The following is a 24,646-nucleotide window of genomic DNA, read 5'->3' as shown; positions in this document are numbered from 1 at the left end:
GGTTAGCAACACTATGCCAGGAATAGACACAGATGTTTTAATTGTTGCTGACAGATGCTTTGCGAGCACTTCCATATCCTCTGAGGCACCTTGCTTGAACTGATTAAGAAAATTGCTGGAAGAAGTTACATTTCATAAATGCTGAATTATTACTTGCTAAGATGCTATTGGAATCAGCAATGTTACTGCTGATATTTTAACAATAGTTGAACTTATCTTTGAATAGGTTACACTTTAATTGTTTTTAAAAGTTTTTAAGAGAGATATAGTGGTAATTAGTTCTAGCAAGTTCAGTTTTGTTGAATGGACAGTATAACTTTTGTATAGAAACTGTTCATATCTTGTTCAAAACCAAGGCAAATTCTGTTCTGTTAGATATACAGATTTGGAAGTCTGTATCAGTTTTATCAGTTTACTTAGTTTTGTCTCTGATGTCTGTATAAATGAACAGAAGGCATAAAAATATGGGAAGCATTCTTTTCTCTCCTCCTTTCTTAATTCTCTCATTAGGAATCTTAATTTGTGTTAGGTACTTACGACTAGTACTAAAGATATAAATAGCAATATGTTCTTATATGTTTATATATGAAAATATTTTAATGGTTTACGTCCATGCTATATCTTTCTATTTCTCCCCTTTATTACTTAACATGGTTAAAGACATTAAATTACTTTAGTTCTCATCTGTTTTTAAAATAATGTATTAATGTATGTATTAAGATACTTTGGCAATCTGGGTTTAGCATAGTATAAATAATAGATATATACCATATTATGTGTTTTTAATTTAGTTTATCTAGAATATTTAAGTAAGAATAGTAAATTTGAAGTAGCAATAGGGAAAATGTTTTTGATGGACTATTGGCAATAGTCCTGATGCTTATCATATACCAATTGTAATCTGGATGAGCACAATAGACAGATTTGTATGGTGTATATTCTGGTGATAAAAGGAGACAAAGTGTCTTCTTCAGAGTTCATATATATCTTTCCCAATTAAATGTGTATTGGAAGCAGGCAAGATTACCATCAGTCAGCAAAAACAACTATTCATTGGTCTGCCTCTGGATTTCATATATGAGTAGCTGTTTTGACAAAATGCCATAATACAATAAAGTTCTCACATTATTTAGAATCTTAATCTCTTGGCAATTATTATTTTGAGACACGAGACAAGCTATGGCAAGGGTGTCAAACTCGCGCCATCACGTCGTCGTCATGTGACGTATTGGGACTTTCCCCTCTTTGCTAATGGGCATGGCCAGCGCGTGATGCATCTGGCCCATGGGCCATAAGTTTGACAGCCCTGAGCTAGGGTATGATTCTGATGACATAGAGATGCATCTGTTCATACACAATAAAAATTTGTTGGTAATGTCTAAATTCAGAAGAACCTGGGTTTATTTTAATACCTCTACAGTATGTGATAGTTTACCATCTTATTAATAAAAAGTAATAATACTCTGACTTTTCATAGTATGTGGGTTCTGTTTTCTGGTTTGGAAGGTATCAGTTTTTGGAAGAGGCATTTCAGAATCAAAAAGGTGCTATTGAGAATCTCTTAGCCAAACTCCTTGAAAAGAAGAATTATGTTAACTTTGCAGCTACTCAAGTACAAAATAGGTAAGTAACAATTTCATTAAAAGAGTTGATATTTTATTTAAATTGAGTGAATTTTTAAAATTTCAATATCAGATGGCTTTCCTTAAACAGTTGGTAACAGTGATAACCAAGTTTCTACAAAAAGAACTTCTTTTTTAAAAAAAATAATTTTTATTGAACTTTTGACTTTTAAAAACAAAATAAAGAAAAATACAACAAAAACAAAAACACATTAAAAACACATAACAAACATAACATTACATCATATATTATTTTACAGTTTAGTACAAAAAGAAACTGCTATATACCAGCTGCATGAAAAAGCATAGATGGCCATGTAGAAACATTGTACAAATGTTTATTTTTAGGGATATTTAATTACTTTGATGTTTCAGTCTCAGGTGAAATAATTTAGTGCTTTTTTTCTCATTTTAAAAGTCATTGTAAGGCATTGCCAAGAGAAGTCAAGAGATGTTAACTCACTTAACCAACCATTTAAAATTCTACTTGTCAGAGCTTCTTGAGGCAAATAAATTGTGGTGCATCTGCTTGCAGTGATCGATATAGCAGATCAAGAGATCCATAAATGCCATTAAAGAATATTAAAATTGTATTATATTTAACACCTCTGGTAAACATAGTATACTAAATACAAATCCTCCTACATTGTTTGACCTTTATGCTTTCCTGTAGTTTGTTATAATTGGCTGTCAGTGACCTTCTTATGATCAAAGTCTGCCATGGAAAGTCCATCTAGAATTTCTATCAGATTGCTATGGCAATAATTGGATAGGCAACTATAGTTATTTGTTACGAAAAGAAAGTAAGAACAGCTAGATAGGTGAAATAGCTGGATTTTTTTAGTTGTGATAAATTATTCTTAGTTAAGTTTTACTGTTTTTTTTAATAATGTAGAAAATCAACAGAAAACTGACTGTCATTTACAGCATGTAAAATGCTTTTTTTAAAAACCCAGGAGCAGATTTAAATGCATAATGTGTAGTAAAAAGAACCTTAAAAATTATAAATAATAGTTGTGATTTTTAATGCTATCTTTACTTAAGATAATGATATTTTGTATGAATCTGCATCAATTTCTATGTTGAATTTTCATTTACGTGGGGGAGGGGCGAATGTTGAAGATGTTGTAATGTAAGTGACTGATGACAGATTTCTCTCTTTTCAGGGTAAAAGAAGTAAATGAAACTAACAAACGAGTAGAACAGGAAATCAAAGTGGCTATTTTTACCCTCATTAATGAAATCAATAAAAAGGGAAAATCTCTCCTACAACAGCTTGAGGTACAATTAAATTTAACTGAACATAATGTGGATATCATGTATATTATTCTTTTGATTTAAATGACCTTTTAATAGATCTTTTCTTGATATACCCTGTTGTCAGTGGCAACAAACTCAGTTTGTATTTCTTTCCAGTTTAATCTGGTCATAGGAAGATTAGAAGCATCCATTTTCACTTGGAAGCAAAAGTCTGGAGAATTTTGTTGATTTAATTTAGTCTATAGTTTCTCCAAAGAAGTTTAGAAGTGGATTAGTTTATAAGCGTAGTGTATAAACATACAGTAGTTTAATTCAATCTATACAAGTTTAAGATATTGGTTTTCCCTTAAGATTCAGTCTCCACCCCAAAATTGAAAATGTTATCCTATCTAGTGGAATAGATGCTCTGAAATCCAGAAAAGGTGTTCTGACAAATGACCTCTCTTTATCTATATCATAGCCTAATTTCGTTGGCTTTGGTTTAGCACCGTTAGGACGTAGTTAACAGCCAGAAAAGTCCAGGCTAACTTGGTGAATTAAGTTGAATATGAGAGTAGGAATGCAAAGAATATAAACATGCATCTATTGTCAGTAAAACACTCAAAGGGCTATAGACAGTAGGAAATCTGATTCCCTTCTTTAGAGAGGGTGGGATTGGAAGACATTGGAAAAGGTTTGAGATCTGCCCAGATAAAAATTCTAAACTACCATTCCTTGCTCATAAACTGCTGTTGGTTGTGATTCTCATAGTCTTTGTGGGGATCTGACAAGAACATTATATGAACCCATCCAGTTGTAACTTATTGTTTTTTAAAAAACATAGTTAAATGTGGTAGTATGATATATAAAATAAAACGTAATATTAACTTCTTCTTTAGTGTTGTTTGGAGTCTCCCTTTCTCAATATGGAAATGGTCTTCTTTCATTAGCTATCCTGTTTCTATGTCTGCAGAGCCTTATTCAGGAGCAGGCTAGCTAAAACTATTGGTTGCCATTCTACATTAATGCAAGTGCTGAAGAGTTACACCACCAAGCCCTTTGCTTTATCCACTACAGCAGTTTTGCTCTATCCATTGCAGCAGTTGCCTTATTCTTACTTTCTCTTTTTGAGTGTGGTTGAGCTGAGTTCTTTTTCATTTAATTTTTACTCAGACTTAACATAAAGTTTTATTTCTTCTTTATTATGGTCCGTGTATTTATGCTACATTTTATGTTTTATCTTCTATGTATATCCTTAGTCATGACTGTGACTTCAGGGGCTACCCTTAGAAAATCTGCTGTTGTGAGAATACTTTGCCCTTACAAGGCAAGGATTGTTATAAAGGTGATTCCTGTTGTTTTTGTGAGGATTTTTTTTGAATAGGCTTATTATAATAAATCATCTAGACTTCATATGTTTGAGAATACTTTCAGATATGAATGTGATAGTCGTCAGTACAGGCATTTAATACCTTTACAATTTTTTACTAAATGTTAAATAAAGCCTTGGTAGTACAGTGGTCTAAAGCACCCTGTTATTAAGACCAGCTGCCTGCAATTACTGCAGGTTCGAATCTCGTCAGGCTCAAGGTTGACTCAGCCTTCCATCCTTTCTGAGGTAGGTAAATTGAGGACCCAGTTGTGGGGGCAATAAGCTGACTTTGTATAAATATACAAAAGGATGAAGGCTATTGCTTAGCGCATTGTAAGCCGCCCTGAGTCTCTGGAGAAGGGTGGCATATAAATCAAATTTAAAAATAAAATAAAATAAAATAAACTTATACAGGACCTGGTCTGGTCTGGTCTGGTCTGGTCTGGTCTGGTTGTTTCACTAACTGCCAGATCCCTTATTTGTCACTATAGTATTGATAAATGAACCTAGATTAAGGGTGCTGCTGATCTTAATATAAGAAAAGACTCCAGACTGCCACTATCATAAAAAGTTGTCATAAACATTATTATCCATATCTTTGATTTCCAAGAAATGGGCAACCATTTCTGAATTCACAGAAATAGTTATAAAGCATATTTTTTCATCATTTGATCTCCACTCCTTCATTACTGAATTTACTCAGTTAAAAAAAAAGACTGAAAAAAAGGCAGGAATTAAATTCAAGAGATGTTGATTACTACATCCCTACTGATGCATTTATATTTTTAGTATCAGCATTTCCTATTAGAAAATGAACTGGGAATGAGCATTCCCAGAAAACAAAGTGCTATGTCAAGGTGTTTGTACAGAAAGGCCGTGACATCTGTTAAGCTGCAAATTAATCCAGAATGAGCAGCATATAAATTTAATCAATAAATAATAATTCAGGTTCTAGAACAGATACTGCTATAGTATGCTAACTTCTTGATACTGTTTCTTCTGACATCTCTTTTTGAGGTGTTTTGTGGACTAGGACTGCATTTGGCCTTTGAAAGGCATATCAGAAACAACATTCTGGGTAAAAAAGGGTAAAGCCAGAACAATTACTACATTGGATTTAGCCGATTTAATTTAAATGTTTATTGATTTAAATTTAAAATATGATTTCTTCCTATGTGTTTAATAATTTTCCTATTCTTCTACTTTAAATACTACAATTTAATAGAAACATTTGGAATTCAAAGGGGCTTGATGTCATTTTTTCTCTTCTCACCAGTGTCTTAGCCTGCTTTACATCTTTGATGTAATACTTCTGTTGATTCTTGGATTTTTGAAGTTGTCTGGAAACTTTTCTTAGACAATTGTACCTATCTTCCTTTTTGGAAGACATCTCTGCTCCACTGTGCAAAGAAGTGATCGAAGAGGGTTATTATGATTGGCTAGTACAGTTTAACATATTTCATTCTTCTCCAAAAAGTGATGTGTCATGTTAAGTCTTCAGGATGTCAGCATTTTTATTACATTGAAAGAATCCATAAAGCAAATGTTCTCTCATCATGAACGCTGAAGCCTTGTTTACTTCTCAGAAATAAAGTTACTTTTAAGTCAGTTCCAGCTCTTGGTGACTTCAGGGCCACACATTCATTCAGTTTTCTTGGTAATAAGATGCTTTCCACAGCCTGCTTCCGGAATATCTTTTTAGCTTCTTAGTCTGATATGTAGCTTTGAAATTCTTGGCAGTGTCCCATCTAGGAACTAACTGAGCCCAGACTATTTAGGGTTCAAGTCAAAATCGGCCAAGTGTTGCCACCTGCTAAGACATTTATTATAACATATTTTAAAAATTGTTTATCTTCAGTTAAATAGCAATCATACCATACCAAACCAAGCAAATCATACCTCTCATTGGTGGGATTTTTACATTCTTATGCATGTTAACATAAAAGCTAAATGAAAATTCTTTGGAAACTTCCCCCATAAATTCAGGTTCCGAAACTTTGTTGAAATTTGTCAATGATTCTTGCAGAATTTTTGTTACTACTTGAACTTTTAAATGACTTCTCACTGCTGACTTCTCAACTATCTTTCTTAGGGACAATCACATCAGTATTACAGCCTGACAAAGTGTATATCTTGTGTATTGATCATACATAAAATTCCACAAAAGAGTTCTTTGACTTGATTTAAATCTTTAAAAAAATATTTTTTTAAAAAAGAATTCCATCTCCTTACTGGAGGTAAATCAGCTTGCTAACCACTCATGTATGTAATGCAGAAATCATTGGGAAGATCAGGTGACTTACTTGCAGTTGCAGTTGTAGTATTCTAGAACAAAATAAAGGAACAGTTGCAGAAGCTGCTTGACTGTAATACTAAGTATGGTTCTTTCTTGTGAAGTCTTATTAAAATCTTTGCCTGTGTTGAGTGCAATATGATTTATTTCAGATTTCTTACTAGTAATATTTTGCTTTTTTGGATCTACTAGTATGTTTTTTGATTATATCGTCTTTTATTTTTAAGTGTAGGACAGACTGCAGGATGGGACTAGAAGCATATTAATAAAGTTGCTCAGGCAACCTCCCCCCCATGTCTAGTTGAAACATCTTCTACAATATTGAATAGATAGATTACAGCAGTGTTAGAAATGTTGTGCTAAGTGTTACAGTAGTTTATTCTACATCCATAATCTGTCAGTTGAAAATTTTAAATTGAAGCTAGAAGGCCATCAGTCAGTATATTAATCTTTGTACTTCATACTAGATTTATTTTCCCTCAATTTAATACCCTAATTTTGCAATACAAGTATTACAAAACCATAATACTTGGACAGGATGAGAAACTAGACTAGATCATTTTGAATAAAATCTCTTTCAATATCATTGATATGAATACAATGTTAGTAAAATTATAGAAAACAAATATTGATCAGAAGATTAATGAGAAAGAAAGCATGATTAATATTATTCTGAATGATAAATACTTTTAGAGACAGAGGTAGAGTAACAGTCACTTACCAAAATATTATTGGGTTTGAGTTTCATCAGAAAATGTTGAGATTTGTTTAGTGTAACCTAACAGTGGAAAATTTTACTTATCCTATATTGTAAAGTTGCAGCTTCTGAAGAATGACTTGAAATACTGTAGGATTTTGTTGTTGCAAAAGTAACTTATACTTTCCACTGAGAAATCATAATTCTGTCCATGGTATCAACCATTGCATTTCTCAGAAATGTGGTGTACTTCACTCTTCCTTTAATTTTAATATGATTTTCTGTTTTAATCAAGAAACATCATTATAAAGTCTATTCTATAAAACAATTGCTGAACTTATTTTTAAATAAGATATTTGAGGATGCTTGTTTTATTCATTGTTTAGCAATTGACACATACAGAATTTATTCATATTCTGTCAAAATACAGGTGAAGTGCTAGATTTAGCACTGAAAAAGCATTTTTCTAAAACAGAATAAGTATAATGAAATTCATGGTGTAATAATGATGGTATGTTTTATTACTGATCTTCAATGTACTTTACTTTGAGCATGTATTAGGTGCCAAAACTATACACATTTCAAATATAAAACAGTAAAATTGTAAGTAGATGGTATTATTAAATAATGAGACCGATGAGAAAAATTGGGTATTTGTAACTAAAATTAAAAAAACAGATGCATTTTGTTGCATAAAACTTTAATATTGTTATTTCCAGATTTTAGAGTTGGGGCTTAATTGTCACTGTATCTGTGGGAGTTTGCCTGATGGACTTGTTTTGTTAGTGGTCGCTTTCAAAATATCATTGAGCTTGTCTAAATTTGACTAGTGTTTGGAAGGTGGTTTAGTTTGAGGTTGGTTTTAAATGAAAGTGGATATAAGTGCAATAAATAACATTAAGGCAAACAAAGCCACAATTTTAACTGAATTACAGTTATAACCTGTTCTTGCAGGTGAATCTGATTTAGGGATATTGCCTTAGGAAAGCATAATTATTAAATTGCATAGGATATAAATAAATTTTCATGCTGCAACTTTTTTTTTAAAAAAAGCTTTGTATTATTAGAACACTTAAAATCTCTCAGTACCTGCTAGATCTCAACATTGTGATAAAAGGCTTTATTATTGCTGTTACGTATTTTTTAATTGATTCAGTATGTGTGTATTCTCTCTGTTCAGACTGTGACAAAGGAGAGACAGATGAAATTATTACAACAACAGAATGATATCAGTGGTTTATCAAGGCAGGTGAAGCATGTGATGAACTTCACTAATTGGGCCATTACAAGTGGCAGCAGCACTGCATTGCTCTATAGCAAGCGACTGGTAAGAAAAATCAGATTTTATTGTTGCAGTTTGGCTATAAATTCTATTCTTGCAATAAAACCATATTTATTATGAAAATCTGTATTATTCTTATTCTGTAGTCTTGAAGGTAAGTACCTCTAATGAAATTTTGTTTTTTCAACATAATACTTTGTATTTCAATTGTTGATATATTTGGTTCATCAAAGCCAAGCTGTAAAATCATAATCCAGGATGTTAGAGGTTTTAAATGCTGAATTGGGATGATATTCTTTTTCTAGCAATTGTGTTTTCTCATCTGTAACCTATTCCCAAAGCAATTCAAGTATTAATATCACTAGGCTCAAGGTTGACTCAGCCTCCCGTCCTTCTGAGGTCGGTAAAATGAGGACCCAGATTGTTGGGGGCAATATGCTGACTCTGTAAACTGCTTAGAGAGGGCTGTAAAGCACTGTGAAATGGTATATAAGTCTAAGTGCTATTGCTAATATGCTGGGGGATCCAAAATGTATATTGGTCAGGTGATATGTTTTATTTTAATGTTTTTGTAGTGGAACTTTTAGTAAAGGTAAAGAAACTGATAAAAACTAATATACATAAAATGTCAGTATTAGTTGTTTTCAGAACAGAAGGAAAAATCTTGTTAGTTCATTATTCTCAGAGTTATACACACTTGCACAACAAATTTTCTTTCTCTCTCTTCATTATCTGAATTAGATTTGAAGGTGCATAGAGAGCTACAAAACGGAGAGAAGTTTATCAGTAGTACCTCCTGATAGATATGTCTGTGAATCTAGAATGGGAAGGGTCCTTGGTGTTTTTAAAACTTTTTGTCTTGCAGTTTCTTTTTTTTTTTTTATTGAGTTTTAAACATAGATATAAAGACAATACAAAAAATACAAAGATATTACAAAGACATAACGAATTCCCACCACCAACCTACCCACACCATACTTTACATATATGCTTTGGTCATCATCAAAATATATATTGCTTTATAATTTAATATATACGTGATACATTATCAATTCAGATGTTTTAGATTGGAAATAATCTTGCATCTCCTCTTTATTTATTTATTCCCAGTTTTATTTTTTCTACCCTATATTCTTTCATCCATATTTGTACTGATTTTCTTTTCCAGCCATTGATACCACTGGTGCCACACAAGATAGAATTCACTTTCTTCTTTATCTTGGAGTTCTAGTGTCAGTCTATCCATTTCGGCACATTCTGTTATCTTTGAGATTAGTTTGTCTTTGGTTGGGAGTTGATCTGATTTCCAGTTTTGCGCAAACAGTAGTCGTGCTGCTGTCAAAATATGTATGATGAGGTATTTTGTCTCTTTGTTGTGTTGTGTTGTTATCATTCCAAATAGAAAAAATTCTGGAGTGCTTTCTACTTGTTGGTTTATTATTTCTTCAATGATTTCCTTTGTGTCCTTCCAGTATTGTTGGGCCTTTGTACATTTCCACCAGGCATGGTAGTATGTCCCCTTTTTTATTTTGCACTTCCAACAGCGTGGGGAGGTGTTTGGATATATTTTGGCTAGTCTGGCTGGTGTTAGGTGCCATCTGTAAAACATTTTTATGAGGTTTTCTTTGTAGGGTATGGCTCTTGTCATTTTGATGTTCTGTTTCCACAATTTCTCCCAGTTTGCCAGTTGGATGTTGTGCCCTATGTCCCTGGCCCATCTTATCATATTTTCTTTTACTGTTTCTTCCAGTAATTTATATCTAAGTAGGAAGTTATATAATTTGGTTATCATTTTTTGTTCTGGGCCTTGTAAAATCTTATCCAATTCATTCAAATTATTCGAGATTCCATATTGCTTTTTATCTGCTATGTGTCTTGAGTGTATTTGAGTATAGGGCCACCAATCGATATTTATGCCGGAGTTTTGGAGTTGCTGTCTTGAGATGAGTTTTGTCTTGCAGTTTCATTATCCAAACTAGGTAACATCATCAGTTCTAGTCATTATCAGCTCTAACCCTGATGATGTTACCTAGTTTGGGTAATGAACAGTTTGCAAGAAAACAACCAAGCTCAGAGAGCACCAAGGACCCATCATGTCAACCTGAACTACAAGTATTCTCCTTTATTAATCTAGAATATGTTGGTATTTTGATTGAAGATTCTGCTCAATGATATGTGGGCAGCAGGATGATGGTTTACAAGGTATTCTTAGAGATCCTAGTTTGCAAAGAGTATGTTAAAATAATTGGAGTAAAATTTAATCTTGATTAAGCTTGTGGCTCCCTAACCAAAATGAGCCCATGTGACTGGTATTGTTAAGAAATGTTGCATATAGCATAAGTCTGGCAAAGGCACAACCCACTTTGCTCATTCTTTATCCTCCTAAAATGTGTTTTATGAATGCCTTAGCTGACTAAAGCCTTATGGGCCATGAGAGGTCGATATATGTTGTAGGCTATATGTAGGCTATACGTTGACTACTATGGTGTATGGAACATGACACCTATGAATATAAAAAGAATATATGATAATGAGCATGAATTAATTATTTAAAAGAAATAAAAATAGATATATGTTACATCTTTGTAAAACTCTAGGGAGCATGTAGTGGGGTTGAATGGCAATTTGAGTTTATGGGATGAAGTTGATGAATACACACATGGAATTGAAGACGTTTTATTCTGAATGATCTGGAGGAAAGTTTTCTGTAAAATGGTTGCATGGAGATAGAATGCAGCATGTACAAAAAATGCTTAGACTACACAAAAACCCAAAATGGAAATGGTGATTATTTGGTATCTGTTGAGGAAGATAGCTATTAAATTCAATACATGGTTGAAGTTTGAATCTGGTTGTGCATAATGTGTCAAAGAAATAAATCAAAAAGCATTATTTGGTTGGTTAGGATGAAAGGTTATAAAGGATACAAGGTTGCGGAAACCTTCTGAATGTGGGAAGGCTATTTTTATCAGTGTAACGGGAAAAGGGTAAGACAATAGAGTGTAAGGAAGGTCAATCAATCAATCAATCAATCAATCAATCAATCAATCAGTATAGAGCTGGAAGGGACCTTGGAGCTCTTCTAGTCCAATCCCCAGCAGGAAATCCTATATCCTTTCAGATTGGTGGCTGTCCAGTCTTTTCTTAAAAATTTCCAGTGAAGAAGCACCCACAACTTCTGAAGGCAAGCTGTTCCACTGGTTAATTGTCCTCATTGTTAGGAAGTTTCTACTTAATTCAAGGTTGCTTCTCTTGATTAGTTTCCATCCATTGTTTTTTGTCTTGCCTTCTGGTGCTTTGGAAAATAAGTTGACCCTCCCTCTTCTTTGTGGCAGCCCCTCAAATACTGGAATACTGCTATCATGTCACTCCTAATCCTTCTTTTCTCTAGACTAGCCATACCAATTACTGCAAAAGAGGACTAGAGAAAGACTCAGAGGACTAGAATCAGGCTCAGAAATACATAACTAAATGTTCAAGAAATTAGTATCACAAGTGTCAGGGTTAAATGAAAAGTTCCAACTATCACACAAGAAAGTATTATATAAAACACAGGGAAAAAATGCAGAATTAAAAAGTGAAATTACGATAGAGTAACACACCCAAGATATCAAAGTTAAAAGAAAAGCAAGAAAACTATATGAAAGAATTAGAATTAGAATTTTTTCTAATGTCTAATTATTCCAGTTTCTAATATGATTTTCATTACTGAGATCTTAAGTTGTGTTTAAGAGGTATATTTTATAATTGGAAAAAAGCTTACAGAACAGAATTGTGTAGCAAGTGTGAGAAAATTCATCTATGTATGACACCTGAAAGGATGCTGTTACTCCCTTACAGAAAGGGAGTGGTAGCAACAGTGAATGCAAACAGTGTTTAAAGATCAGAGGTCTTAACCCATTCCTGACCAATGGCCCCTCGTTCACTTAGAATATCTGTGTGCAGGAGTGCGCATTCATCCACTATCCATGCAAAGTAAAAATTGGGTATGTCAGATGAAATATATAAGTGAGTTGAATGCAGTGGGTATGAGTTACTTAAGATCCATATGTGTGGTAAAACAAGAAAAAGGAATGTATGATTGAAGAATAAACATTGACTACAAAAATGAGCAGAATGGTTTCTTTCTTGTACAAGAGAAGGAGGATTGACTCTCAGAACAAATATAAGAACAAAAATGAATTGATTGGGAGGGAAGGAAAAATGGAGAAACAGGTAGTTGTCTAGAATTGATGAGAGCCTCAAAAAAAGAAAGGTAAAAAGTATAAAGAAAAAAAATATAAAAACAATATATGGAAGCAAACTGATTTACAAGGACAGACGAACAGCAAATAGTGTTGGTATAATCTAGATTTAATTAGATTCAGTTTTTTAAAAATTATCTTTTGCCTTTAATTTCTTTTTCTAATCACTGCTTATTTTTTTTCTACGCTTCATATAATGTTGCTTATCCAAGAAGGGAATAATAGCGTTGGTGATGAATGGAACTAACTTGTTGCAATGTAAGGGAGGCTTTTATAAAAGTACTGCCCTTTTTTAAAATAATATATCTCACAGTTATTAATTAAAAAAAAGAGTAAAGTGTAGCATGTAATGAGCATATTTTTTGTTGCTAACCCATTGGGAGGGAGGATTTTTCTTGGGATAATCTTCTATTCAAAATTACCTGGTTTCTTTTGATACAAAGTAGTTTAATTTCATTGATTATCTATTTTTGAACATGGGTTCAATTCAAGTTTTACAAAATATTAAGAAAATTATTAAATTTATTTAAAAAGCATATGGAATTTATTGTTTGAAATTAAATCTTATCTGTATTCTTTAACATAATTGATATTAATTTTCTTGTGATCAATCAAATCCTTTCATCAAAATATATAAAGTGGAAATTTTAGCTTATCTTACAATATGGATAAGAAAACTTAATTTTTTCAATGTCACTTGTTTGCAAATAGCTTACTTTTAATTTCTTTTTTTATGCTTTGCATAACAGTAATTGAGATTATTTGCTTTGCAGATCACTTTCCAGCTGCGACATATTTTAAAAGCACGGTGTGATCCTGTTCCAGCTGCTAATGGAGCAATTCGCTTCCATTGTGATCCTACATTTTGGGCAAAGAACGTAGTCAATTTAGGTAGAGCTTTTCATATTTCTGACAGATTTAATGTGTAAAACTTTGTAAATGTAAATGGCATGTTCTCTAAAGTGTTCCTTATAGGTGTAAGAGACTTCCAGTAAAAAAAAAAAAAAGGTTTGTTACTGGAGCTGTTCATATGGGTACCAATATGCCTTCTTTAAGATTGAAGCTATCCTTCAGGAGAATGTTCAGAAGTTCTGTGCACCATGACAGTTAATATACACATGATGAAGTGTAACTTACTTATGTAGGTCTGGATTTAAACCAGTGAGACAAATACAATCACAACCCAGATATGTTTCTTTTTCTACCCTGTTTGCTTGCCTTTTTTCATACATTTCTTGTCACAGGAATACTTTCCATTAGAATAAATCTTCGTTCATATGGTAATTGACCCATCTTAATAATAGATAGCAATGTTTTTCACAGAAAAGCAGTGTGAAGTGAGATATATAGTAGTAGTAAGGGGCATGTCAATTGTGGAGGACGAGAGTGTTATTTGAAAAAAAAAAAAGAAAAAAATTACGGAGGTATGGTGTATTACATAATTATATGGTCACTACCTTCTACTTTTAAGAATATTAAAAAGACAAGTGTTTAATTATAGGAAAGTAATTTGGATTCAGTCCAACTTAATTTCTAGCATATCAATTATTGTTGGGAAACTCAGACGTGTTAACTATGTACATTTGATACAAATGTATCAAAATCTTCATATTCTAAAAAATAATTAAAAATCAGATTCAAAATAACTCCAAACTATTTTACTTGGCACAGGCAGAAACTTTGTCTTCTTTTATGTCTCCCCTCCCACCAAACAAGATATAAAATGCAAGGTTTACAGGAGCAGATGCTCTCTCTTTCAAAAAGAATTTTCTTTATTGTTCCTTTCTTTGCAACCCTTGTATTTGCAATATAAACTCTGAAGTAATGGGGTGACTCTTAAAGGTAAAATTATTTCAACACATTGGTGGTTAAGCCGAAAGTATGAGGCTGTTGGCTTAGAGACATTGTAGTTTCCAGTGAAATGAAACTACAATGCATTTTTCTATATGTAAAACAAAAACACATTGGTCCATGTATGTCATTTATATCTTCTCAACATATATCAGATAATGTATTTCTATTTTTTATAGTGAAATAGATCCCATTGAAAATACATTTAGATTTAATAAGCAAGAACTAGCAGTCAACATCTAAATTACAAACAGCCTTGTGGGTGTGTACAAAGGCTTACATGTCCATACCAGGTTTTTCCCATGTTCTTCTCCACCAGCAGCACCTCTTACTCTGTTGGAGGCCACTTTTGAGGTTCCCAAACTTCAGGGTAGTGTGAGAGGATGCTTCTGGAAAGGGGGAGAACCCAAACTCCCTGTTACATGTGCAGAGCTCATCATATGGTCCTTTGGAATGGGAATGTACATTGGGAACTGAAAAGGTATTGGAAATGAAATACTATAAAACTGTTTGAAAAGATCCTAGAGGGTGCAGAAATGTTTAAACTGTATTTTATTTTATTGACATAAATATTTAAGTACAATTTTTGATAATAATACAATGCCTGGGTTATTTTAAAACTGAGATGATATTGGATGCCATTGTCAGATTCTTAAACAACAATAATTTTTTTGAGAAGGAACAGAATTGTCCATTCTGTTAATTGGTAGTACAGACCAAGAATAGAGTATTTTTAAAAAAAGAATTATGGCCACTGTTCTAGAGAAAAAAATATTTCTTATTTTATACAATAACAATCTAGTACTTAATAGGGCTGTGCAATGCATCAGATTTAGCTTTCACTATAAGGGAGAGCCATGGAATCCTGGGAAAGATGCAGCTGCTGTAAAGAGATGCAAGGAAGTATATATTTGTAATCAAATTGAAATACTGAGCCATAATATTAAAATGTATCAGAATAGCAAGAATAAGAGAAAATGGTTCATCAAAGGATATTCAAAATAGGGGTTTTTAAAATATTGAATAATCCTGAGAATAATTCAGAGACCATACATTATGGCAGTGACTACAAGCGTTAATGAGATTTTGCTGTCGTAATTAAAATTATACCCATTTTTTTCATTTTAATTTTTTCAGTAATAAACATCTTTAAGAATTTAAGTGAAAAAAAATCTAATATATATATTATACAAGAGTTAAAACATTTTCTGCAGCTGTGCATCAAAGTTTAGGGAAAAGCACATATATATTGAAACTAGGTGCTAATTTGTTGAAAATGTTCCATTAACCTTAGTTTGATCAAAATAAATAATGCAGATACATTAAAATCCACGTCTTATATATTCATTAATTAAAAATATGACTTTGAATCTTTTAACATAAAAAATACAGAGTCCTTTTTGCTCTCTGAGCTTGGTTGTTCGCTTGTAGACATTTCATTACTCAACTAGATAACATTGATAATGTTACTTATTTGGGTAATGAAATACCTGAAAGCAAATAGCCAGGTTCAGAAAGCATCAGGGACTCCATAGTTCAACCCCAAGCTACATGTATTATTTTCTATTGAAAAAAAAATACACTAGTTGTGTATTTTTTTAAAGCTTCAACCCTTAATGTGAAGCTAATGTATACTAATCACAAGCATTTCACTATTAAACTTTATTTAACGTACAAGCTTTGTAGTTAATCATACTTTCTCCTATTGTCTAGGTAATCTTGTTATTGAAAATAAGCCAACACAAGGTTACACTCCTAATGTAGTAGTGGGACAAGTTCCTCCAGGAACAAATCATATCAGCAAACCTCCAGGGCAAATTAATCTTGCACAGCTTCGGCTCCAGCACATGCAACAGCAGGTGTTTGCGCAACAAAAACACCAGCAGTTACAGCAGATGAGGATGGGGCAGCCTGCAGGGCAAATCACACGCCAGGCAGGTCCACAGATGCTTCAGCAACAGGCAAGTCTTCAGACTCTTTAAATTAAGATACTCATATAAACTCAAAAGATCATTTTCAGGCATAGAATTTACATACATTTAAAGTTTATATAGGGCTACATTTTGTTAATTCTAATATCACTGCAATGCAGTTTGTTCCCTTATGCAGAAGAGTAAAAACATGGGAAAAGAGGCTAGTGTTTTTTCTCATTCACAGAGCCAGGGTTTTATGAAATTCATTATATTTTGTAGCCTCCACGGTTGATAAGTATGCAGACCATGCAGAGGAGTATGAATTGTGGTGCTTTCCAAGCTCATCAGATGAGAATGGCTCAGAATGCAGCTCGTCTCCCAGGGATACCACGCCACAACGGGCCCCAGTATTCTATGATGCAGCCACACTTACAGAGACAAGTATATGCTGTGTGCACATTTTGTTTCCCACCTTTCATTTTAGAAAAGTGAATTAGCTTGTTTTTTTTAAATATCAGTGTAATTTAGCTACAAAAATGCTTTTCAAAATTAAAAGGATCATTTCTATTTAAGGAAATCAATTCAAATTTTGTTATAAGAAATCTGAAATTAGACCGAAACATAGTTTTCAAACATAAGGCATGCAATATTCATGGTTATCAGTTTGCCATAATTTTTTATTGCTTTGATTGTTTGCTCTTACAGATTTATTGATCTGTAAGAGCTTGTTCTCTGATAAAGGAAAATTTGTGTCTAAAAAACATCAGCATTAAGTTACGAATGAGAAAATGTTGTTATTATTTTGACTTATTAAATGTAAGAGGTGAAAAATAAATATTGCCCTTCTGTGTAACTAACTTAATAATAATTTCTATTTTTTTTCTCTCCCCCTCTTTTAGCATTCAAATCCAGGACATGCAGGTCCCTTCCCAGTTGTTTCAGTACATAACAATACTATCAATCCAACAAGCCCTACAACAGCCACCATGGCAAATGCTAATCGTGGTCCAACAAGCCCATCTGTAGCAGCAATAGAGCTTATTCCATCTGTAACCAACCCAGAAAATCTACCTTCCTTGCCAGATATTCCTCCCATACAGGTAAGCATATTATATCAAAAAAGAATGAAAGTTAATTGTTACTGAAATTAACATTGTACAGCTTACACTGGAGTAAAATGATTTACAATTTGTATAAAAAAGATAAAATCCAATCTGTAGGATATATTTATTAGAATGTCTTTTTTTGGACTGGAGACTGTAAGAATGACAAGATTTGTGTTTAAGTCTTCACTCAATCTTGAAATTTATTGCACACATTAAACAGTCCAAGGTTAATATATCTTGTGATCAAAGATGTCTACAGAAGTGTGTGTGTGTGTGTGCGCGCGTATGTGTGTACCAAAATGCAAATGTTGCCGAGGGTCACCTTGTAGGGAAATGGGTGGTATAAAAATTTAATAAATAAATAAAATAAGCTATGTATTCTCTATATTTTGGCTTTATGACCTCTTTGGTATCAATGATTTTAAAATATACCCACTGATTTTGCCACTGATTTACATTTCCATCAAAACGGGGGATGAATTCCTCCCCCAAACTCCTTTAAATGCCTTAAAAATATCCCCAGAATGTGAATCACATCTGCTTGCACAGCATTGGGTTCCACTCTTAGTTGCTCCATTAATTTTGGATTGAAACTTAACTACTATGCTGTTTCCTGAATATTTTAAAAGAGAGACTTGATTGGAAATTACATATTTGCAAATTATTTCTATTTGTCAATTGTGTAATAAGTTCTGGGATGTGGGAAAACATTTCAATTTCTTTTTTAACGGTTTGGAAATATATGGTTCCTTTGTGTGCTATAACATTTATCTGGTCTTCCAGTGGAATTTATCAATTAGAGGTACAGATTGACCTAATGTCTCTGTTAAATTTACAACCTACTAATGTGTGTGAGATGATTTCAATTTTCTTGTCCCTGCATGGACAAATACACTCAGCTATAGAAATTTTATTATATCTGCCTTAAAGTGCAGATGGAAGAATGTTAAATCTAGCTTTAAAGAATGTGATTCTCAGCTTAGGGAAAATTAGATTTAACAAATAAGTTGCTAGTTGCCATGTGCCCTTGGTAATTCAAATTCTGGCACGTTGTGGAAACCTGTTAACTTAAATCTGGAACCTGACAATCCCTTATTTTTTTCCCTATTTCCCCCAAAATAAGACATCCCCTGATAATAAGCCCAATCGGGCTTTTGAGTGAATGGCAATAAGGCCAAGCACTTATTTCAGGGTTCAAAAAAAATATAAGACAGGGTCTTATTTTCGGGGAAACATGGTAATAATTTATTGTTGTAACCTAATGATTTTAAGAATAGTGTAAAGAGGCTATATGAAGTCACCCTATGTTCTGCTCCCTGTTTCCAGGACATTGTCCTATCATATGGTTGGTTTTAGTTTTTTTTTTATTAATATCCTTCAGAAAAAATACAGATAGTTTCAAGAGGTCATTTCTAGCATACTGCATTTAGACTTAGCAAATTCACTGTATGAGTGTTTTTTATTTCAGCTAGAAGATGCTGGTTCCAGTAACTTAGATAATTTACTAAGTAGATATATCGCAGGTAGCCATCTACCCCCTCAACCCATAAGCAGTATGAATCCCTCTCCTGGACCCTCAGCACTATCTCCAGGCTCATCAGGTAAGCTGAGAAAGACATGATAGACATTTTAATTTCTGTATATAAAACAACCAATACTTATTTTGAAATTTTACCCATCTTTTTGTAGTAACTTGCACAGTAAAGAGACTGAATGTTTTTTGCTTCAATGTATGGACTTTGTATTATGACTGTTTAGTTAAATTTAATCAAAGTAGGTTTTTTCCATGAGTAGGCAATTTCCCCCCTCATATAATAGCATATATATGAAAAGAATAAAATAATTTTGTAACTTCGTTCTCAATAAAATGAAGCTGAATTAGATTTATAAGGCTATAGGATTTGAATGCTGGTAAACTTAATAATAGCTGGGATTAAAAAAAGTAACTGTTTTTTAAAGTATGAACTGTTGATACTGTGCATTGCCAGAAATGTTCCCTGTGATATGCTGTTGTTATAAATTCATCTTTCCTTCCTTAGGTTTATCCAATTCTCATACTCCTGTGAGGCCACCCAGTACATCTAGCACAGGCAGTAGAGGCAGGTGAGTTAATTGGCTTCAAAAACAGGGTCTTCTCAATTCTAAATGAGTGTTGAAGTTTCCAGAGAATTGAGTACGTAACTAGAACCATAAATTCCAGTTTATGACAAAGATTGGGGCGGTACAATTTATCTATGAATTAAAAGACTTGGAAGACAAAACCATACATTATTTTTAATTTCTGCGTTGTATAAGAAGTAACATCATTCTCTAATGTTTTTATTGTGCTCGTTTGCAAATTGAATATATACTTACAATGGAAGAGAGAACCCTGAAAATAGGGTTGTTGCCTTTGCTCTAGCAGGCAGAGCTAAAATAAAAAGGATTGCCACAGTTCTTTGAATGAGAAAAGGTCTCTTCTCTTCCATTTACGTTTCCACTTAACTTCATGTGCCAGATATTTGTCTTCCCCTTGCATACATGTATAAATTCCTCCCTCTCCCAGCAGAAACACAAAAAGGAATTGGGTAAAGAGATGGAGATGAGCTAAGAGGAATTGTATAGGAAAGGAAACGAGAAATGGAAGAAGTGAAAAAAGTGGATGGAGTTGAGGTGAAGGGAACAGGTAACTGAATAGAGACAGGAAGGAAAGGAAAGAAAATGTATGCTCTATTTAGATGTTACAGGAATAATTAAATAGGATCTCTTTACTTAGATTAAATAGTTGGGGTAGAAATGTGATGAATAAAATAAATAAATAAATTTCCCAAGCGATAGCTGTTCTAGAAAGGCATCCATACTTTGCAGCAACCTGGTCTGCATCTGGTTTTTTTAACCTCTGTACATATCTTTATTTTCAACTGCTTCTGTTCTTAACATGGAACATATAACTGCTTCTAAAGCAGTCTGGTATATTTCAATGAGATCCATACAATAATGGTTGTAAATTGTTTCAAGTTTTTTCCCTTGCTTTGGAAAATAGAAACACACTTGCCAACTGGACTGTTATCATTTTTATTTGCTATAGCAATAAACATATTGGCCTATTCCAGTGAGTACATCAGCATTATGGACAGCGAAAGGTGTTTTTTTCCTAGTATTCAGTCAATATCCAGTTGTATTGGCATATCTTTTAGACTTTAGACTCAGAGATTGACTTTAAGTGTTCATAATTCTCTGACTCATATTGAAATACTCTGGATGAAGGAAATATCTACACCCACACACCCACACACCCACACACCGTTATAAGAGGAATATAATTGTGATAAATGGATATTGTCATTTCTGTGATAATTTATGTAGCTTAAAAGATTCCGAAAACATTTGTGTTGCAGACCTTTTATATACACCTGTATCTTCTTTATACTATTGTTCTGCTTTATACTATCAACCTATAACCCTGGGGACCCCATCATCCGGTCCGTGGACTGGCCAATAACTGGCCGTGCAAATAAGGAAATCCTATCCTCAGGATGCAGGCAGCATGCGAAACCACGGCCCTTCTGGACCGTGGAAAATCCTTTCTCCACAGAACCGGTCTCTGGTGCCCCAAAGGTTGGGGACCACTACTATAACCCACTGTTGGAGTTCCTTTAGTTCTGTGTACTATATTTGCATTTTGACATCTTGGTTTTATGGTGTCACTATCCCATCACTGTTAATAGGTGTCAGTTTATTCATGAAGAAGAAGACTATTGCTTCTGAAGACTAGAAGACTATTACTTCTGTGGCGATTGTTTCTTCCATTTTTGCCTCTGATTTACCAAGAATTAAAAAATCAAGATAAAATAAGAGATATATATTTTCTAAAGTGGAAACTAGCACAATACTGTATGTGAAATTATATTGTATTTTTACTGTGGAAAAAATTAGGGTCCCCAATGGTTTTTTGCTGCTTATATAATTTTGGAAGAATTTTAATTAATTACATAAATAAATGCCTTCATAAAGAAGACCTAAACAACTTTTTCAAATAAACCTGACTTTAAAACACAAACCAAACCAATGAAAAGAATGATTCAGTGATATAATTTACTTTTGAAAATTTCTATTGCTAAAACAAACATTTAAAGTTATTTGCAGAAAAAAAAAATTGAAAATAAACTTTACTATTCCAGGCAGAATGCTTAAAGTGCGGAGTTTTTTTTTTCTCAATAGTTGTTTTAGATATCATTTTTAGGATTCTACAGGCCTGGTTTCATATTAAGTAGACGCCATGCTTTCATAAATTAAAAAAATAAAAATATATACAAGTATATTAAAAATGAAGAATTTAATAAATAAAAATATTAATCACAGAGTTACTTCTGTTGATTTTATTATTGGATAATTATGTTCCTTACACTTTTTGGAAGAAGGATTTTATTAGGTATGGGGATGTATATTTCTCAGAATTTTTAGCAGAGGGATTTTTAATTTGTATAACTTGTGTACTTTTCAGTTGTGGCTCATCAGGCAGAACCGTTGAGAAGAACAATATTAGCTTTAAATCTGACCATGTAAAAGTTAAGCAGGAACCTGGCACAGAGGAAGAGGTGTGCGGATTTTCAGGACCTGTGAAGCAAGAAAAAACAGAAGATGGAAGGAGAAGTGCCTGCATGGTAAAATTCTATTTCTGTGTTATACCATTTTGACATAGGATTTCCTAAGCAGTGGGAAGAATTGAAGACATTTGTTACTTTCTACAGAGTAGCTGCTATTTCCACAAAGATTATTATAGTGTTAGAAATATTTAACAATTCTATTTTAGTACCATGTTTTCTTTTCCTGTCCTTGATTAGAAAACTAGATAACCAAGTTGCTTTGGTTCATAAATCAAACTAAGACAAAGGGCAGACTTAGGTGCTTGGCTCAGTATTAGCCAATTGTTGTTAATTTAATAATTTATAATAATTTAATAAACCATAATAAACGTTGGCAGCATGATGTGTACCCTAGAATATTGAACTGGATCCATATTTATTCAACCAAGCTCAGAGAGCACTAAGGACCCCTCATATCAACCCTGAGCTACAGATATTCTCCTTTATTGGTATTCATGTTTAGAATAGCTTACTAAAATAAATGGGGAAGAAAGGGGACACCCAAGGGAAAGTTTCTTTTAATTTGTGCCTTTATTTTAGCTTAGCAGTCCTGAAAGCAGTTTGACGCCACCACTTTCTACAAGCTTACATCTGGAAAGTGAGTTAGAAGCACTGGGAAGTATAGACAACCATGTAAAAACTGAACCAACAGAATTGAATGAAAGCTGTAAACAGTCTGGACATGGTCTTGTAAATGGCAAATCTCCAGTACGTAGCCTCATGCACCGGTCTCCCAGGGCTGGAGGAGGAGAAGGCAACAATAAAGATGATGACCCGAATGAAGACTGGTGTGCAGTGTGCCAAAATGGGGGAGACCTATTATGTTGTGAAAAGTGTCCTAAAGTTTTCCATCTGACATGTCATGTACCTACTCTTCTCAGCTTTCCAAGGTATGAAAATACTATTATGTTACATCCCGCAAGAGCTTGGTGTGATTATTTGTAGTAAGATATAATACTGAACGTTAAAAATACAATATTGAGGTGGAAATGGTCCCTCTGCAGATTATTATTATATTGGAATGAGGTGTTCTTGGAGATTAGGACTTTCAATTATTGGTATTGGTAGGTTTTTAAATATTATTTTAAAGTGGCCTAAAATGTGTAATAAATACTAAATACAGAAATACGGTCACATATACTATAGCAGTTACTTATTTAACATGAGTTTTTGCTATTGGCCAATGGCCATGATCAGGGTGGATTTGATTTAAATCTAGTTGATTTAAATCACAATTTAAATCATGATTTAAATCACTAGTAAAAAGGCTTGATTTAAATCAACTCGATTTAAATCATAATTTTTAAAGAGCAACTGTCATCTCTGCTACTCCTTTGACCCACTGTTGACTCACTGATAGTCCCAGTGTTGCAGAATATACAGCCTCATGCTATATAACTAAGCTCCATTTCATGCTGAATAAACTAAATTATTTATGTATCTTAAATAGAAAACTATCTTACGATAGATTTTTACCCCAAAAGTTTTTTGTTAAAATAAATTGGATAAAAATCAAAAAAATCCGATTTAAATCAAAAAAATCCAATTTAAATTTAAAAAAATCTGATTTTTTTGATTTTTTTTAAAAAAATCATTGATTTTTATCCACCCTGGCCATGATCTGTATGAAACAATTATGCTTTGTTTCATACTAAACAGTGCACAAGAAAAAATATTCCATCACCTCTTATATGCTTTGAGGAGAGTTGGTCCTCATAATTACACATATGCAAGGCATGGTTAAAAAATAAAAGTAGGTTGCGGTATGTTAGGCAACATCTTATGGCATTACAGTAACTAAAAATCTTGTGACAAGTCAATTTGTGTTTGTTATTCTAGTGAAAATTATTAGACATAATTTGCATTTTATTTCTATAATTTTTCTACAAAATCCTCAATTTTTTGTGAGGCTATTACTGTTTATAATACAGGTAATCCTTGCTTAGCAAATACAACTGGAACCATTAATTCCATAGCTAAGCAAAACATCGTATGACTCTCGGATACACAACATCACTTTCCACATTGAGTTACCGTGGGTCATTAAACGAGACATTACAGGATATATACTTAAAATTGTAATGTCAATTTTTGTTTGTTGGAAGCCAGTTATGAAATGCTTAAATGACAATTATGACTATAGGATGCTGTGACAGTTGTAAACACACACCGGTTGTGATGTGCCTGAATGTTGATCATATGATTGCAGGGATGCTTCAATGGTTGTAATGTAAGAATCAGTTGTAAAGTTACTTTTCCAGATGTTCGAACAGCACTTTTTCTGCAATAGTGCAGGGTCCACTATTTTCAGGTCAACCAAATGTTGATCTGTTGGTTATGACGGGAATGGACTGACCAGCATGCATGCATGCACACACATACACGCACACACATGCACACAC

The 24,646-nt window shown here is 33.2% G+C and overlaps 1 protein-coding gene across 2 annotated transcripts in view; it reads left to right on the top strand.

Moving 5' to 3' along the window:
• The window catches only part of TRIM33 (tripartite motif containing 33), a 59,255-nt gene that overhangs the window by 27,583 nt on the left and 7,026 nt on the right, over positions 1-24,646 (top strand). For both annotated transcript variants that reach the window (XM_070941579.1, XM_070941578.1), the window contains exons 5-15: positions 1,507-1,623; positions 2,789-2,903; positions 8,404-8,550; positions 13,523-13,640; positions 16,314-16,561; positions 16,793-16,954; positions 17,413-17,613; positions 19,088-19,220; positions 19,659-19,722; positions 22,103-22,262; positions 22,785-23,134. In XM_070941579.1, the coding sequence (XP_070797680.1) occupies positions 1,507-1,623; positions 2,789-2,903; positions 8,404-8,550; positions 13,523-13,640; positions 16,314-16,561; positions 16,793-16,954; positions 17,413-17,613; positions 19,088-19,220; positions 19,659-19,722; positions 22,103-22,262; positions 22,785-23,134 (1,815 nt within the window). The remainder of the gene's footprint in view (positions 1-1,506; positions 1,624-2,788; positions 2,904-8,403; positions 8,551-13,522; positions 13,641-16,313; positions 16,562-16,792; positions 16,955-17,412; positions 17,614-19,087; positions 19,221-19,658; positions 19,723-22,102; positions 22,263-22,784; positions 23,135-24,646) is intronic.

Source organism: Pituophis catenifer, unplaced genomic scaffold (assembly GCF_029215685.1).
Source record: "Pituophis catenifer annectens isolate HBS135680 unplaced genomic scaffold, rPitCat1.0.hap2 SCAF_3, whole genome shotgun sequence".
Classification (NCBI taxonomy): domain Eukaryota; kingdom Metazoa; phylum Chordata; class Lepidosauria; order Squamata; family Colubridae; genus Pituophis; species Pituophis catenifer.
Note: the sequence above shows the minus strand (reverse complement) of the source record. Positions and strands in the feature narration are given on the sequence as shown.